This window comes from Sinohyriopsis cumingii, chromosome 7 (assembly GCF_028554795.1).
Source record: "Sinohyriopsis cumingii isolate HCF-2022 chromosome 7, ASM2855479v2, whole genome shotgun sequence".
In the NCBI taxonomy this organism is placed as follows: Eukaryota; Metazoa; Mollusca; class Bivalvia; order Unionida; family Unionidae; genus Sinohyriopsis; species Sinohyriopsis cumingii.
The window spans coordinates 33,706,648-33,723,689 of NC_142967.1; the positions used below are offsets into that span (position 1 = coordinate 33,706,648).

Sequence of the window (17,042 nt, forward strand, 5' to 3'; positions counted from 1 at the left end):
TTATTATTTCATATCAGTCTGCAGATGTGTTAAATATTGTCTTTAGATAATTTCAGACTAGAACTTTGTTAGAATTATTCATTGGAATTACAAAGTGCTCATTGGACTAGAACATTATTCTAGGACTATTGTGGATTAATCAAATGAGTTCTGGACAATGCCATTGTGATACATACATTCAAGGAGCTAAAATTCATTCAGAACATTAGATTCCTTTGGACTTGAACATATTTTGTTTGGATTATTTTGGATAAATTTCACAATACTGTATGTTCCTCCTACATTTTCATTTATAACTTTGATAATAAAATTATTTGTGAAGTTTCACAAAACTTGTTGGTTTTGCTTCTTTCTGTTACTTGGTTTATGTCCATAGAGGTGTAACAATTCTAATACTAATATCTCAGAACAAAGTCAGGGATGATGGAGTGTGCCACATGAAAATAAAACTAACAATTAAGGACTTATTTCATTCTTTATTTGGAGAAAACCATAAATAAGATTAAAGTTGTAAAGGAAAGTTTAGCATACACTCTTCTAAATATACTGTAAAACATTAAACAGTTTATTTTCACTTCAGTAATTTTCTGAACCTAATAGAATCGTGAAAGCATAAAAATCAAAGTACAATTACAATTTAGTTCCTTGTATACATATAAATATTCTGTATTACCTAGCATACTGAATATCTGACAGAGAGATCACTTGTATAACTTTTAAACATCAAATCCAGTTGATGAATTACATTTCTCTCTGGCAAATTTGATAACTGCTAACAAGTAGTCTCGGAAACCATTATTGGATAGATGGATACATGGCAGATTATCAGTGAAAAGATGGTTAAACAAAAAACTATTAACATTTTTCAAATATATAAAAAATATAACATAGACATTTATTACATAAACCTTTTAGTGTAAATTAAATCCCCTTGAATTAGAGCTTCTTTTTTAAGAAACACATGATGAGCTATCAATGAACATAATAGCATGACCCACGATAAGAATGCTGTAAGCCATTGCCCCATGGGGCAACCTGGGGCATAATCTAAGGGCAGGAATGCTACAAGGCATAACCCATGACCCCAACCTGGGGCATAACCCAAAGACAGGAATGTTACATGGTATAACCCAATGACTCCAACTTCGAGTACAACCCAAAGACAAGAATGCTACATGGACTAAGGAAATTAAATGATGTTATATTACAAATATAGTGACCACTGGGTGATGACTACTGAAATATATGAAAACTAACAAACCAAAATGTATCATACTTCTTCCCCAATAAAGGACATAACCAAAGCACTGGGATGGTACCAAAAAAATGAGTGAGTAAAAGGACCTTCATTATAATATATTTCCGTTACAAGTCCGGTATGCTCATAGATCCTTTATTATTAAATGGTAGTAATATTGTGTGAATCATGTACTTCATTACAAGGCAGACTTACTAGAAGGCAAAATCTATATATCTCCTGTGGACAACTTTATGATGGAGGAGTACTAATAGTCAAAAAGGAGTACTAATAGTCAAAAATGAGTAATAATAGTAAAAAGAGTACTAACAGTCAAAAATAGTACTAATAGTCAAAAAAGAGTACTAACAGTCAAAAAGAAGTACTAGTAGTCAAAAAGAAGTTCTAATAGTCAAAAAGGAGTACTAATAGTCAAAAAGAATTACTAATAGTCACAAAGGAGTACTAATAGTCACAAAGGAGTACTATTTGTCACAAAGGAGTACTAATAGTCAAAAAGGAGTACTGATAGTCACAAATGAGTACTGATAGGCAAAAAGGACTACTAATAGTCAAAGAGGAGTACTAATAGTCAAAAAGGAGTACTAATAGACAAGAAAGAGTACTAATAGTCGAAAAGGAGTACTAATAGACAAAAAGGTGTACTGATAATCACGAAGGAGTACCAAAAGTCAAAACAGAGTATTAATAGTCAACAAGGAGTACTAATAGTCAAGAAAGAGTACTGATGGTCAAAAAGGAGTACTAATAGTCAAAAAGAAAATGTATAAGAAATCAGGGTCTGTAGGATGTAGACTTTTTATTCTAATGCTGTTGACTGCATATGTTGTGAAAACAACTGTTTCAAGGTTTCTCCTGTTTCACATCTTCGTTTAGCTTGATACAGCACCAGCATAATAGGTCCAAGATTGAAAAGTCCTTATGGCAGAATATTTTCTGACAAAGCTGGTTGGTCAAGTTCTGTTTAGCATTTTTTAAAAGATAAAATTGTATAAATATTTTTCTACTCAAGTCATTGCAGCCATATTTGATGGTGAACTGACATAGTACAAATGTGAAAAGTCTTCAAGTTAGATTTCTTTCTGTCAAATTTGATAATGATAACAATGATGACAGATTGGTATCATTTGTATAAATATCAAAGTACTTTCTGTCAAATTTAGTGTGATGTTTTTTTAGAAGTCATTTAAAGGATTTTCCTTTCGGATAATGGCAGCCATACTTGATGGTAAATTGGCATAGTTTGTATAAATCTGATAACACTTCCTTGCAAAATGTTTTCTCTCAAATATGGCAAAATTATGTTGAATGATATCTATAAAGAAGCCATTAAAAGTTGTTTTTCTTCTAATGTTGTCTGTTAAATATGGTAAAATTCTGTTTAGTAAGGGTTTTGTAATTGTCATTTATAGAGTCTTCCTTGTTTTGTAATGGCAGCCATTGTCAACTGCAGATCAACATCATCTGTGAAAAACTCAAAGCCCCTTTCACAGGATGCTTCATGTCAAATTTGGTCAAATTCAGATTACAGTTTTAGAAAATTTGTTTAAATATTTTTCTTTTATTTATGTGACCATATCTGATGGTGAAGCAACATTTGTTGGGGCAAATTTTGAGCGGTCTTTGCCAAATAATGTTCTGTCAAATTTCACCAAATCTTAATTAGCAGTTTTTTTTAAAAATGTTCCATAATTTTTCTACTTTTGCAACAGCAACCTGAACTTGTGGCAGAGATTCTCCCAGCTTCTGGTAGAGGACGAGATCAAGAAGAGAAGGTGGGGTTGGACTGGACACACCCTGCATAAGCTGCCAACCAGCATTATCAGACAGGTATTGTGGTAGAACCATCAAGGCAAGCGGAGAATGGGCTGACCAAGAAACACTTGGCGACGTGACCCTGAGGCAGACATCACTAAGCTGGGTCACACCTGGAGTCAGCTCGAGGGGATGGCACAGGATAGAAGTCTCTGGTGATCTTTTGTGGATGACCTATACCCCAACAGGGTTGATACACAAAACTGAACTGAACTATCTAGCAGTTGTTTTTTTAAATTCCAGGATTTTACTATTTTCAGTAATTGTGGTCATTTTCACTGCAGATTGGCATCTTACATTTACAAATTTCAAAGTCATCTGTGCCCAACTGCTGTTTGCCAAACTTTGTCAAATGTTGCTACACAGTTTTTGAGAAGAAGGGGTGTCAAGGTTGGTCTATTTTTTATAACGGTGACCATGATTATCTCATGTTGGCTTGGAATTTAATGAACAAATCTGATACTTGTAACATGTCCAAATTTGGTAAAGCATTTTGTAAAAGTAAATAACAATTTTGAACAGACAACATGAGAAGAACATACCCTAACCTTACCTGGCCTTACAGCAGGAACAGCTCAAGTGTTGTTAATGTACTTCATGTCAGTAACGGGCTCAAATTCTTTTCCTACTTTTTCTTTTTAGACGTGGAGAAAATATCAACTTAAAAATTAATTTTTTTATTAAACCAAATATATTTATTAATCTAAACAATATGCATGGGTCTGGGAGTAAACGGGAACTTCAATAATGTTCTATCAATGTCAAATGCAATTTTTATTACCATCCAAATTAAAAACTTTTCTTGTTTTTAACTGGAGTCAGATGCTTAATGAGAACTCGGTACATGATTCCACCTAAAATGCAATCAAGTTCAAATGAAGAAAAAAATTTCTCACACAATAAGTAAGTCATATTCATTGAAATGATCGTCTTTAGAAAATCACAACCAAACAAAATGTAGGCATCCTAAATACCAGTAAAACCTTCACAGCCATCAAAGCCAACTAATTTTAGACCTCTTGAGACATAACCTATCATGTAGCCAACAAAATGTGAGAGAATTAAATTTTAATAATTTAGATGAATCTATTTTCGAATATGACTACAGTTTTGGACCCCCACAAACCAAGTATTATTTGATTAAAGCCAGATTTGTTACATCCAATTATGATGACACATCAGAAAATTTGACCTCAATATTCAAAAAGTTGTCTCGAAAGCCTCTAAGTACTATAAACTGGGAAACAATATATTGATTAAAAGGACATCAATAGAAAGCAAAACTGCTATGGATTACTGAGCTACTAGTGCTGGAAAAACATTTAATCAAAGCTATTGATAGATACATCTCTGCAGAGACAAACACCCTGCATCCATATGGACAACTGAAACACTATATGTACCCATCTCAAGGGCATACAATAAATAAGTAATATTTACTGGGTACCCATTTTAATAGATTTAGTGGTTGCTATTAACCTAACATTACAAGAAGCAAACAATTAACTGCCTTCCATGGAAACAATTGGATGACTTGTCCAATTCATGAATTTAAGAACTGAATAAAATTACATTTTTCACAAAACTATATTTGATAACCACAACAATCAATGAATTTACTGTAATTAAAATTGTGCAGGGCTTCTATAGAAGTGGATTTAACATTTAGAACATTTAGTATTATATATTAAATAGACAAAATTAAAGTATCTATCATTAAATATTCTAAACAACATGACGTTTCAATGGATTTCAACAAATTATTAAAATGTCATCATGTTTAGCAAACTTGTATCAGAAATAAAAAAATTTCTCCGAGTATTATGTGAAATGAGTAAAGATTATTCTTTCTTTTCTATTACATGCACATACATGTTTCATCCCACTACAACAATGTATAATTTGGATGCTTTTTGTAGTAGAAATAAAACAATATTGTTGATGAAGTAACAAATATCATAACACATTTGTTTACTCCACTGTAAAAAGACTAACCTAAAAATGATCAAACTTTCCCAGCTCTTTTTGGGGATAGGTGCTGCCACCCTATACATTAAAATTTGCAGATTTTTCTCTAACTTAATTTAGAAACATTCATCATCTTGTTCCTAAATTATATTGTATAATCTTTATACAAGTATAATACAACTATATTTTTAGAGAAAAACCTATAATCAATGGGGCAAAAATTTATTTCAATCTAAAGGTACTGTTCTACAATTAGTATGTACTTTTGAGGAAGGGACCAATATAAAGTGAAATTATTTGCATTGGTAACATGCTTAGTGGAGAGAATGTTGGCATACCAGTAATGTGACCATCATTTCTTCATATGTGGTCCTTATGGAAATTATGCACTCTCTAAAGTAGACAGTTGATAAAATGGCTACTCCATGTGCTTGAAAAATGAGTCCAAAGTATACCAAATTTTGAAGTTATTAAAATAGGAAAAATGAATTTTGCAGATTAGACAATACCAGCTGCTGAGAGTGCAATGAATGAATCATTAAATATATTATAAGTTATTAAAAAAAAGGTTATAATCTCTTTTTCCCCCAATTTACCTTTCAAGTCCAGGAAGTGAAAATAATCAGACAGTATTTTGATTGGTTCACATCTTAAGTAAGGCCAAGCTGTAAACTCTATAATCCAAATTATACCCACCAATTATGCACCAAAATAAAGGGAATTAAAAGTTATTTGAATAATACCTAAGCTATACAAGGTCTATTTTAAATAACCAGGATAACCAGTGATGAAAACTTTGGAAATTCTTTTTCTTTAAAAATCAAACTCTATGCAAAGTATGAAACTGTAAAGCACAACCAAAATAAGATTGAATATTTCCTTTTACCCTTTATCTGACTGATATGTACCATAATACAGGACTTGTCCTTCTTCTGAAAGTTAAGAAAATTTCATTTATCTTTTAAAAATGCATTTTAATTTGCGTCATTTTGGAGTTAACAAATATAAGACTAAGTCCATTATGCTGGGTTAGATATTTACAATTCGTAGCCAAGGTTACATAAGTATAAAAAACTAAACAGTGGAGAAATTTCCAAATACATTATATTAAGCAGATCCATGTAAGTGTAACTTCATTCTAACCATGTAACATACGCATGGTCATGAAGAATAACATAAAATATCAAAGAGAAAATATCATATGTACTTTGCACAACTGCCTGTGATATCTCAAAGTGTATGAAGAATGTTTGACCATTAGCAGTCTCTCTCCATGAGAACAATTTTCATACCAAAAATATTTTTTGTGCTAAACCTTTCCTCTGGTGATTTTGTGAACCAAATGAACAAATGTTGCAAATATTTTCAGAATTAGTCACATGTTTGAGTAAACTTGTAGATGGAATAACACAAGACTCAGTTAGTATCATGTGCATATTTCGTACAATCTGCAACTAATTACCATAAGGGCTGTTCCAGTAAAACATATATCCCCCCCAGGGGGAAGGCACTTTCAAATTCAACCAACCCACAACAGAAGCAATTTAAAAAAAAAAATGGCAGAGTGGTATAAGATGCATGTCTTGTGATACAGATCTGAGGGACTTCCATGGCAGAGTGGTATAAGATGATTGTCTTGTGATACACATCTGAGGGGCTTCCATGGCAGAGTGGTATAAAGATGATTGTCTTGTGATACACATCTGAGGGGCTTCCATGGCAGTGGTACAAGATGCTTGTCATGTGATTACTTGCCTCCAATGTGTAAATGAGAAAGCTGCCAGTTACTTGTGGAAGGTCACTGGTGTCTCAAAAGTACTTGGAATTTCTTTAGGCTGCCAGATATAGATTCTCTTCATCTGAAAATGGTGTAAATGCCATAATGATCAACCGAAACCTGAGGTCTCATGTCTAAATGACTTCGGCTGCTGGAGATAAACATCAGCTCAACAGAGGCTCCATGTGCCAAAGTGTACTAAGATGCTTGCTTTTACAGATCACTTGCACATCTCACTGAGTGAGTTTTTGTCACAGATCAACCAGTTTGGGTTGGTGGAATTTTTTAGGTTTACCTCCACCTAATATAATGGCTGCTGTGTACAGCCTATCATGCACTAAAACATGGCATTAAACCCCCCCAAAAAACAAACCTAACCAAACTAAATCAACCAACTAATCAACTGTGGCATCAGCAGCAAAGGCAAAGGTACTAGTCCATTTTTGCCATGGCTGTATGAGTTTATAAATTTTGACTCTAGTAATTTTTGTAGACCTTCGAATATCATCAATTATGCCTTTTGAACAGTTACCAAAATGTCATCATCAGTTTGTACAAATGGATTTTTCATGGTGATCATATGAGATGGAGAAGCCTTCAGAAATCCTGCCAAAAAGTTTAGATTTTAGCTCACTTAAAGTTTCTCTAACAATGTCCATTGTTCCAACCAGAACTGTTGTAACTTATTCAGCTATGTTCACCAGTATCTGGAGAACGCATCTGTAATAAATATTTTGAACAAAGTATGAGAATGCATCAATGTTTTTCAATGATGCATTTGAATTGAGCAATTGTTTGTGAATATGCATATCAGTGTGAAATGTAATGGGAGACTAAATCCAAGATGGAAAACCTGTACATTTCTGGATGTATTCTGCTTAGATTCCATGTTTCTGCACAAAACTCAAGAGTTCAGGACTCGCTGTACTAATTCAGTTCCCATTGTAAACCTGTGCAAACACCATGATATTAAAATTCAATAGCTTAAAATTTTGAGTGCTCATGATCAAATTGATATTAGTATAGACACATGTATGACGACAGCTTTTGCGAAAAGAAAACCATAACAGCTGCACCATTTTTTGGATCAACACAAATCTGAAATGTGTGCTTTCAATACTACATAAGAGTCAGGTGCTGATTTCATTAACGAGTCTTCCAAACTCAGGTCTGTAAAGGGATGGAAATTATGTTAATAAAAAAATGTCCCTGACTTTTTCAGTTACAAGTAGGACAAGCTCTCAAAAGATTCTTTTTACTAAAATCTTACTTTCATTATCAACCAATCAGGAACAGTCAAATCCATATATACTCTATTTTATCTTCAATGATTTATAATATGGTTCTCATTCTTTCATATCCATGTAATGTGAGTCCATCAACAATGGTTGACCATGCTGAGTGGACACACTGTAAGATAATGTTCAAGTAACAGAAATACCATGGGATAACCAGAGACCAATAAAATCAAATAAAATGGTCAAGTTATCTCCCCTGCATGGATGCTGCCAGGATTTCAGGATCTAACTTTTGTGTGGGTGTGATCTCCAAATAGGAAGTGGTGGCGAGAGGAATGGCCATTATTAAATATCTCCGTAAGACTTGAATATCTGTCACTCTTTCTTACTGTTCCACTCTGTTAAGGCTCTACTGAAATGAAAATACTCAAAGAGATGTCATCTTTAGTTGTACAGCAATTATTACTGTGATGTCATTGGGCTTGGTCACATGGTTGTCGTGGACTCTTTGTTGCAATGGCAGAAAGACCATAGGCTTACTCCACATTTGACAGCTAATAACGATGTTGTCAAAAGAGTTAAAAAATTTCTAACAATTCATTTGGACTTGGATTATATACTTGATTCAAAGTCAATGAACAGGTTAATAATAATAATAACAATAAAAATAATAATGACTTTATTTAAAGAGGGTAACACAATTAGCTAAGAACTAATCTACCTTGATGCCCTCATATAAAGAAATTTATTTATTTTAGCTGCATCTCTGTATCCACTGGATATATTGGGTTTGGAAGAAGGAAAAAGAGTGGACATTTCTAATCTCAACTGGAATACTAGTTTTAAAATTGATGTGTTTATTTTGGAGCCGTGTTCCTGCATCCCATTCAAGATTTGAATAAACCAAAGATGAAATTAGCACAGCTGTATCCTAAATTACAATCATAGCTACTTCAAATGTTATTTAATGTGAGACTTTAATACCAAAACTCATAGCTTCAGTGATTTTGGGGTTTAAAAAAATGAATTTCTTCTCAAACAACTCAATTTGGTGCAGATTACATTGTTTTTAATGATACTGTGAGAATTCTTGATATGTAAAAATTGCACAAGAAACGAACAACATCAGATCAGGAAATTATTACCACTGGCTTATTATAGCTTGGAACTAAGTGCCAAAAGGTCTGCAGAAAATATCACCATGCTCCAAATATACATAGGAATAACCAAACACAAACAGGACAAATTTTATCCATCTTGCTTTGAGTTTACACAGTTCACTCAGTCTCTCATGTTTAATGTCATTTAATTTTTGCACATAGAGAGCATGTACTTCATTTGGTAATACATCTGCATGATATGAAAGTTAGTCTCATTTTTCTTTTGTTACCATAGTGGTTCTGCCAACTAGAGATCTACATACACTTAATTATCTTGTATGGGGATTTTCTGATGAATCCTGTGAGCATTAATCTGTTGTTTCTGAATTTAATATAATCCTCCTCCTCTGTGTACAAACATTATTCGGTGCTGGGAACTCCTTTCATTGTCTGCTGTCTGAAATGCATATGCATAACTAGCTTGAACAAGTTACTGTTCTTTATGGTTGTACAATTTTCAACATCTCACATGTATGGCCCATGGGTATTCTCTCTTGGATATCTCTGTTCCAAAAAGAGAAGTTTTCACTAACATGAACTCTGCAAAAGTTTCACTCCCTTGAATTAGTGCTTTGCTGTCTTTTATGCCAGCTTTTTTCTCTTCCATAATGCTGTATTAGGGTTTTAAGTCCAACATTCCCACAGTCTGCTTGTTCAGACATGGTTATCTTGAATAAATATAACTGGCATCCTGTCCATCCAACAAGTACAGCAGGCTTGCACTCAATATCAATTTTGGGCTCGAAATCACACACTGGTATTTCCAGTGACATTTTCCCAATGTCCAACAGACTGATATACGTGACATTCATTGTCATCTTAGCTATCACCAGACAGTATTTGCCAACTGAAAACGTCCTCTGACAACAAACCCTGTTGTGATTCAACCATTTTGGTTTCCTTTGTGGCCCTTATTTGAAACAAACATTTGTAAAACTTCCATGATGAAGTAAGGTTAAAACTACCATAACATGCTTGTTCCTGGGCCCAATAAACCAATCAAATTTAGTTTAACAGCTACTCATGTCGAACTGAAGTATCCAGCTTGTCTTCCTGAATCTGGATGTCGCATCAAGTGCTGCAAGACCGCTACTGGCAGCCTGAATTACATCGCGAAATGCACTTATAAAGAAGTGGAATAAAAATTGCATTCTGCACAACGCACGTTTTATATCCACGATGTTGATGTAATTTGTGGAACACACACACTGCTTTAAAGGTACACGAATTTGTACAAATTAGGCATATTCATGTATACATGTTACAGGTTAGACCCCTCCATCCCTTGATTCATGAACGGATACTCCTAATTTTCTTTGTAATGAACCCCTGATCTCACATGTACTGGCATCATTTTCTGACTCAATATTTTATTCATGTTAGACCGCTAGGAGGGAGTTAGATGCGATTTAAAATATATATTCGGTTTTTTCTTCTGAAAACCCAATCAGTGATTTCTCATTTTGTTAACACAGTCCACAACAGAAGTGATTTTCCAAACCAACCTTCCACTGTCAGAATCAAAATAGTTTGAAACACAACCTTATACAGAAGTTTCTTTGAAGTGCTGTCCACAGGGAGATACATGTTTTACTGGAACAGCCCTAAGATAAAACTGAACCCATGAGATAAACTGTTTGCCTTCAGAATGATTCACAAGGATGACCTCTGAGGTAAAAAAAAACCAAAAAAACAATCTCACTAAATTTAGTCAAATTTCACATATTTATTAAAATCTCAGTTTGGTACTCAGAAAGCATCACAGTATGTGTGCACAAAAAGTCAGAACTAGTTATAATTCAGCAACCTATATATATACATACACACACACACAATTTAAAGTATACTTTTCGTAATGAAAATAGCAAAATATAAAACTTATAAAATTTGGGAATAATAGAAAAAAGGTATTATATATTTAGATTCCTCTGAGTTAGAAAGTGTGGAATGAGATTTTCTAGGTCACTCACAGAAGATTCCAGCAAGACCTTTTAAGTTAATAACACAATGTGACATTGGCTGTGGGCAAGACAATAAATGCCATAGTCAAGGGAGGCAACGCAATATATCCAGTCTGTCTTTGTGGTTTTAGGTCTGGTAGATGTTCTTCATCCTGCATAACCAAAGTTACTCCATTTAAACTAACATCTCTGAAAAGAGTCAAAAAATATATGTACTTTAATGAATATTTAAAAAAAAGTTGTTATCTTTTGCTTGGTCAAACATTTACACACACATGAGAATGGAGTTTGAGCTCTAGTACAAAGCTAGAGCTTGGTTATTCACCCATGTTCCAGCCTGAATATGATGAGATTTTGAGCTTAGAACAAAGCTTGAGGTTCTAGTCTTCCAAAAGATCAAGCTTAACATAACAAAGCATTATTTCTTACGACTACAAACTAAAAAAGCTTCACCTGCAAAACACAGTTCAAAACCTTGTCTCAAAGAACACTATCCGTTCTGATAGTGAAGTACAGCAGGCATCACAAAACTGCACTCATCAAACTGTCCAGAGCTGACCTGATGACATGATGATGTAAAAATTAAAAGTAACGTCGTCTTATGATTCAAAAACCTGTGAAACCCTGTCTTAATGAACACTTCTATCTAAGGCAAACTACATGATGGACACTTCTATCTAAGGCACACTACATAATGGACACTTCTATTTAAGTCACACTACATAATGGACACTTCTATCTAAGGCACACTACACAATGGACACTTCTATCTAAGGCACACTACATGATGGACACTTCTATCAAGGGCACACTACATGATGGACACTTCTATCTAAGGCACACTACATCATGGACACTTCTATCTAAGGCACACTACACAATGGACACTTCTATCTAAGGCACACTACATGATGGACACTTCTATCAAAGGCACACTACATAATGGACATTTCTGTCAAAGGCACACTACATGATGGACACTTCTATCTAAGGCACACTACATGAAGGACACTTCTATCAAAGACACAATACATGATGGACACTTCTATCTAAGGCACACCACACGATGGACACTTCTATCAAAGGCATACTACATGATGGACACTTCTATCTAAGGCACACTACATGATGGACACTTCTATCAAGGGCACACTACATGATGGACACTTCTATCAAGGGCACACTACATGATGGACACTTCTATCAAAGGCACACTACATGATGGACACTTCTATCAAAGGCACACTACATGATGGACACTTCTATCAAAGGCACACTACATGATGGACACTTCTATCAAAGGCACACTACATGATGGACACTTTCTATCTAAGGCACACTACATAATGGACACTTCTATCAAAGGCACACTACATGATGGACACTTCTATCTAAGGCACACTACATGAAGGACACTTCTATCAAAGGCACACTACATGATGGACACTTCTATCTAAGGCACACTACATGATGGACACTTCTATCTAAGGCACACCACACGATGGACACTTCTATCAAAGGCACACTACATGATGGACACTTCTATCTAAGGCACACTACATGATGGACACTTCTATCAAGGGCACATTACATGATGGACACTTCTATCAAGGGCACACTACATGATGGACACTTCTATCTAAGGCACACTACATGATGGACACTTCTATCTAAGGCACACTACATGAAGGACACTTCTATCAAAGGCACACTACATGATGGACACTTCTATCTAAGGCACACCACACGATGGACACTTCTATCAAAGGCATACTACATGATGGACACTTCTATCTAAGGCACACTACATGATGGACACTTCTATCAAGGGCACACTACATGATGGACACTTCTATCAAGGGCACACTACATGATGGACACTTATATCAAAGGCACACTACATGATGGACACTTCTATCAAAGGCACACTACATGATGGACACTTCTATCTAAGGCACACTACATGATGGACACTTCTATCAAGGGCACATTACATGATGGACACTTCTATCAAGGGCACACTACATGATGGACACTTCTATCTAAGGCACACTACATGATGGACACTTCTATCAAAGGCACACTACATGATGGACACTTCTATCAAAGGCACACTACATGATGGACACTTCTATCAAAGGCACACTACATGATGGACACTTCTATCAAAGGCACACTACATGATGGACACTTCTATCAAGGGCACACTACATGATGGACACTTCTATCTAAAGCACACTACATGATGGACACTTCTATCTAAGGCACACCACACGATGGACACTTCTATCAAAGGCACACTACATGATGGAGACTTCTATCTAAGGCACACTACATGATGGACACTTCTATCAAAGGCACACTACATGATGGACAGTTCTATCAAGGGCACACTACATGATGGACACTTCTATCTAAGGCACACTACATGATGGACACTTCTATCTAAGGCACACTACACAATAGACACTTCTATCTAAGGCACACTACATGATGGACACTTCTATCTAAGGCACACTACATAATGGACACTTCTATCAAAGGCACACTACATGATAGACACTTCTATCTAAGGCACACTACATAAAGGACACTTCTATCAAAGGCACACTACATGATGGACACATCTATCTAAGGCACACTACATGATGGACACTTCTATCTAAGGCACACCACACGATGGACACTTCTATCAAAGGCACACTACATGATGGACACTTCTATCTAAGGCACACTACATGATGGACACTTCTATCAAGGGCACACTACATGATGGACACTTCTATCAAAGGCAAACTACATGATGGACACTTCTATCTAAGGCACATGACATGATGGACACTTCTATCAAAGGCACACTACATGATGGACACTTCTATCAAAGGCACACTACATGATGGACACTTCTATCTAAAGCACACTACATGAAGGACACTTCAATCTAAGGCACACTACATGATGGACACTTCTATCTAAGGCACACTATATGAAGGACACTTCTATCAAAGGCACACTACATGATGGACACTTCTATCTAAGGCACACTACATGAAGGACACTTCTATCTAAGGCACACCACACAATGGACACTTCAATCTAAGGCACACTATAATGATGGACACTTCTATCTAAGGCACACTACACAATGGACACTTCTATCTAAGGCACACTATAATGATGGACACTTCTATCTAAGGCACACTACATGATGGATACTTCTATCTAAGGCACACTACATGAAGGACACTTCTATCAAAGGCACACTACATGATGGACACTTCTATCTAAGGCACACTACATGATGGACACTTCTATCAAGGGCACACTACATGATGGACACTTCTATCTAAGGCACACTACATAATGGACACTTCTATCAAGGGCACACTACATGATGGACACTTCTATCAAAGGCACACTACATGATGGACACTTCTATGTAAGGCACACTACATGATGGACACTTCTATCAAAGGCACACTACATGATGGACACTTCTATCTAAGGCACACTACATAATGGACACTTCTATCTAAGGCACACTACATAATGGACACTTCTATCTAAGGCACACTACATGATGGACACTTCTATCTAAGGCACACTACATGAAGGACACTTCTATCAAAGGCACACTACATAATGGACACTTCTATCTAAGGCACACTACACAATGGACACTTCTATCTAGGGCACACTATAAAGATGGACACTTCTATCTAAGGCACACTACATGATGGACACTTCTAAGGCACACTACATGAAGGACACTTCTGTCAAAGGCACACTACATGATGGACACTTCTATGTAAGGCACACTACATGATGGACACTTCTATCAAAGGCACACTACATGATGGACACTTCTATCTAAGGCACACTACATGATGGATACTTCTATCTAAGGCACACTACATGAAGGACACTTCTATCAAAGGCACACTACATGATGGACACTTCTATGTAAGGCACACTACATGATGGACACTTCTATCAAAGGCACACTACATGATGGACACTTCTATCAAAGGCACACTACATAGTGGACGCTTCTATCTAAGGCACACTAGATGATGGACCCTTTTAACCAAGATATGCTTCTTCTTAATAAACAGCATTTGTAAAACGCATTTCTTAATTCTACCAGCATATTAATAACAAATCTCTGTAAAGAAAACTATTGTCATCATGCATCATGAATAAACTGCATATATGTCTCTACAAACTATACATGGAAAGAAGACTTTTAGTGAAAACACCATGAAGATATGACTATCCATTCTGAAGAAGCAGCAAAACAAGATTTTCAAGCTAGCTGCTATGGTAGCCATAATGGACATACAAACAGCACTATTTTCATCTAGGACCAACAAGACCATGGGATGAATGTGTGTGTAAAGTTTCATGGCAATCCTCCAAGTAGTCTAGGAGAAGCAGCAATAGCAAACTTATGGTAACAGATAGATGAATGATGGACAACAGACCACTGCTTAAAAGAACAGACAGATGAATGATCGACAACAGACCATTGCTTAAAAGAACAGACAGATGAATGATCGACAACAGACCATTGCTTAAAAGAACAGACAGATGAATGATCGACAACAGACCATTGCTTAAAAGAACAGACAGATGAATGATAGATGACAGACCACTGCTTAAAAGAACAGACAGATGAATGATGGACAACAGACCATTGCTTAAAAGAACAGACAGATGAATGATGGACAACAGACCATTGCTTAAAAGAATAGACAGATGAATGATGGACAACAGACCATTGCTTAAAAGAACAGACAGATGAATGATGGACAACAGACCATTGCTTAAAAGAATAGACAGATGAATGATGGACAACAGACCATTGCTTAAAAGAACAGACAGATGAATGATGGACAACAGACCATTGCTTAAAAGAATAGACAGATGAATGATAGACAACAGACCATTGCTTAAAAGAACAGAAAAGGTCAAGCTCAGTGTGAATCCCATAATAATGCTACCTAGGATAAATGAGAGAAATTAAATAAATGAGACATACCTTTGCAAATTTTGCTTAATTGTGTTCAAGACAACTTCCATTGGGACAGGCTGCATAGTTTATTCAATCAAGTTTCAAGAGATGCTATAAAATTGGTCAACAAGGTCTCAAAAATTGAATACAAGAGACAAAAGCACTAAATGTCTCAAAAATTGAATACAAGAGACAAAAACACTAAATGTCACATTTACATCTGGAAGACGGTGTTCATACCGAATACCATAAATGGTTGCTAAGCTATACTGATTACAAGAAACTACTATAGTGAAGATCCGAGTATCTCTGTGCTTTTCTCGACTTGTTGCTGAAAGGAATGGAATTTATGAAGCAGGAAACTAAAACTACCCCACTTGTTATGGCACCTTATATCACTGAGATGCTGAGCTAAGCTAACTCCACTATACTGTGCTTTGCCTCCAGTGGACACATTTGGGGGGGGGGGGTGTATAATCTTAATAATGTAACAGCTGTTGCTATTGCACAGATTATTGTCTGGCATTGATCACCCTCATACACAAGATAAGAATTCATCCTCCCAAAGAGTGGCTTCCAAAAGTCTGTGGAAGTCCACCTTGCATCACTGACCAATGTGCAGTCATCCTGATTTATTCCAAGGATGCAGACTACTAATGCAAGATCAGGGGGCAGATCTGACAATAACAACAAGTAAGTATTATATCATTAAAATTTGTTTTACCTCCCAACTCTACATTTTAATGTAAGCCATATGTCACCTGTTATTATTGCATAACTGAACTGCCTAATTTGGTGTTATGCTGATACCCCCTAAAACTGATAAAAAAAAAAAACAGGGAAATATTCAC

At 35.7% G+C, this 17,042-nt stretch overlaps 1 protein-coding gene and 1 pseudogene across 1 annotated transcript in view; one reads left to right on the top strand and one right to left on the bottom strand.

Moving 5' to 3' along the window:
* Positions 1-461: 461 nt before the first annotated feature.
* The window catches only part of LOC149794992 (heparanase-like), a 71,586-nt gene continuing 55,005 nt past the window's right edge, over positions 462-17,042 (bottom strand). Inside the window, exon 10 of the mRNA XM_089964655.1 lies at positions 462-11,366. Coding sequence (XP_089820781.1) covers positions 11,213-11,366 — 154 coding nt within the window. The 3' untranslated portion in view covers positions 462-11,212. The remainder of the gene's footprint in view (positions 11,367-17,042) is intronic.
* Positions 15,649-16,203, top strand: LOC149794993 (uncharacterized; annotated as a pseudogene).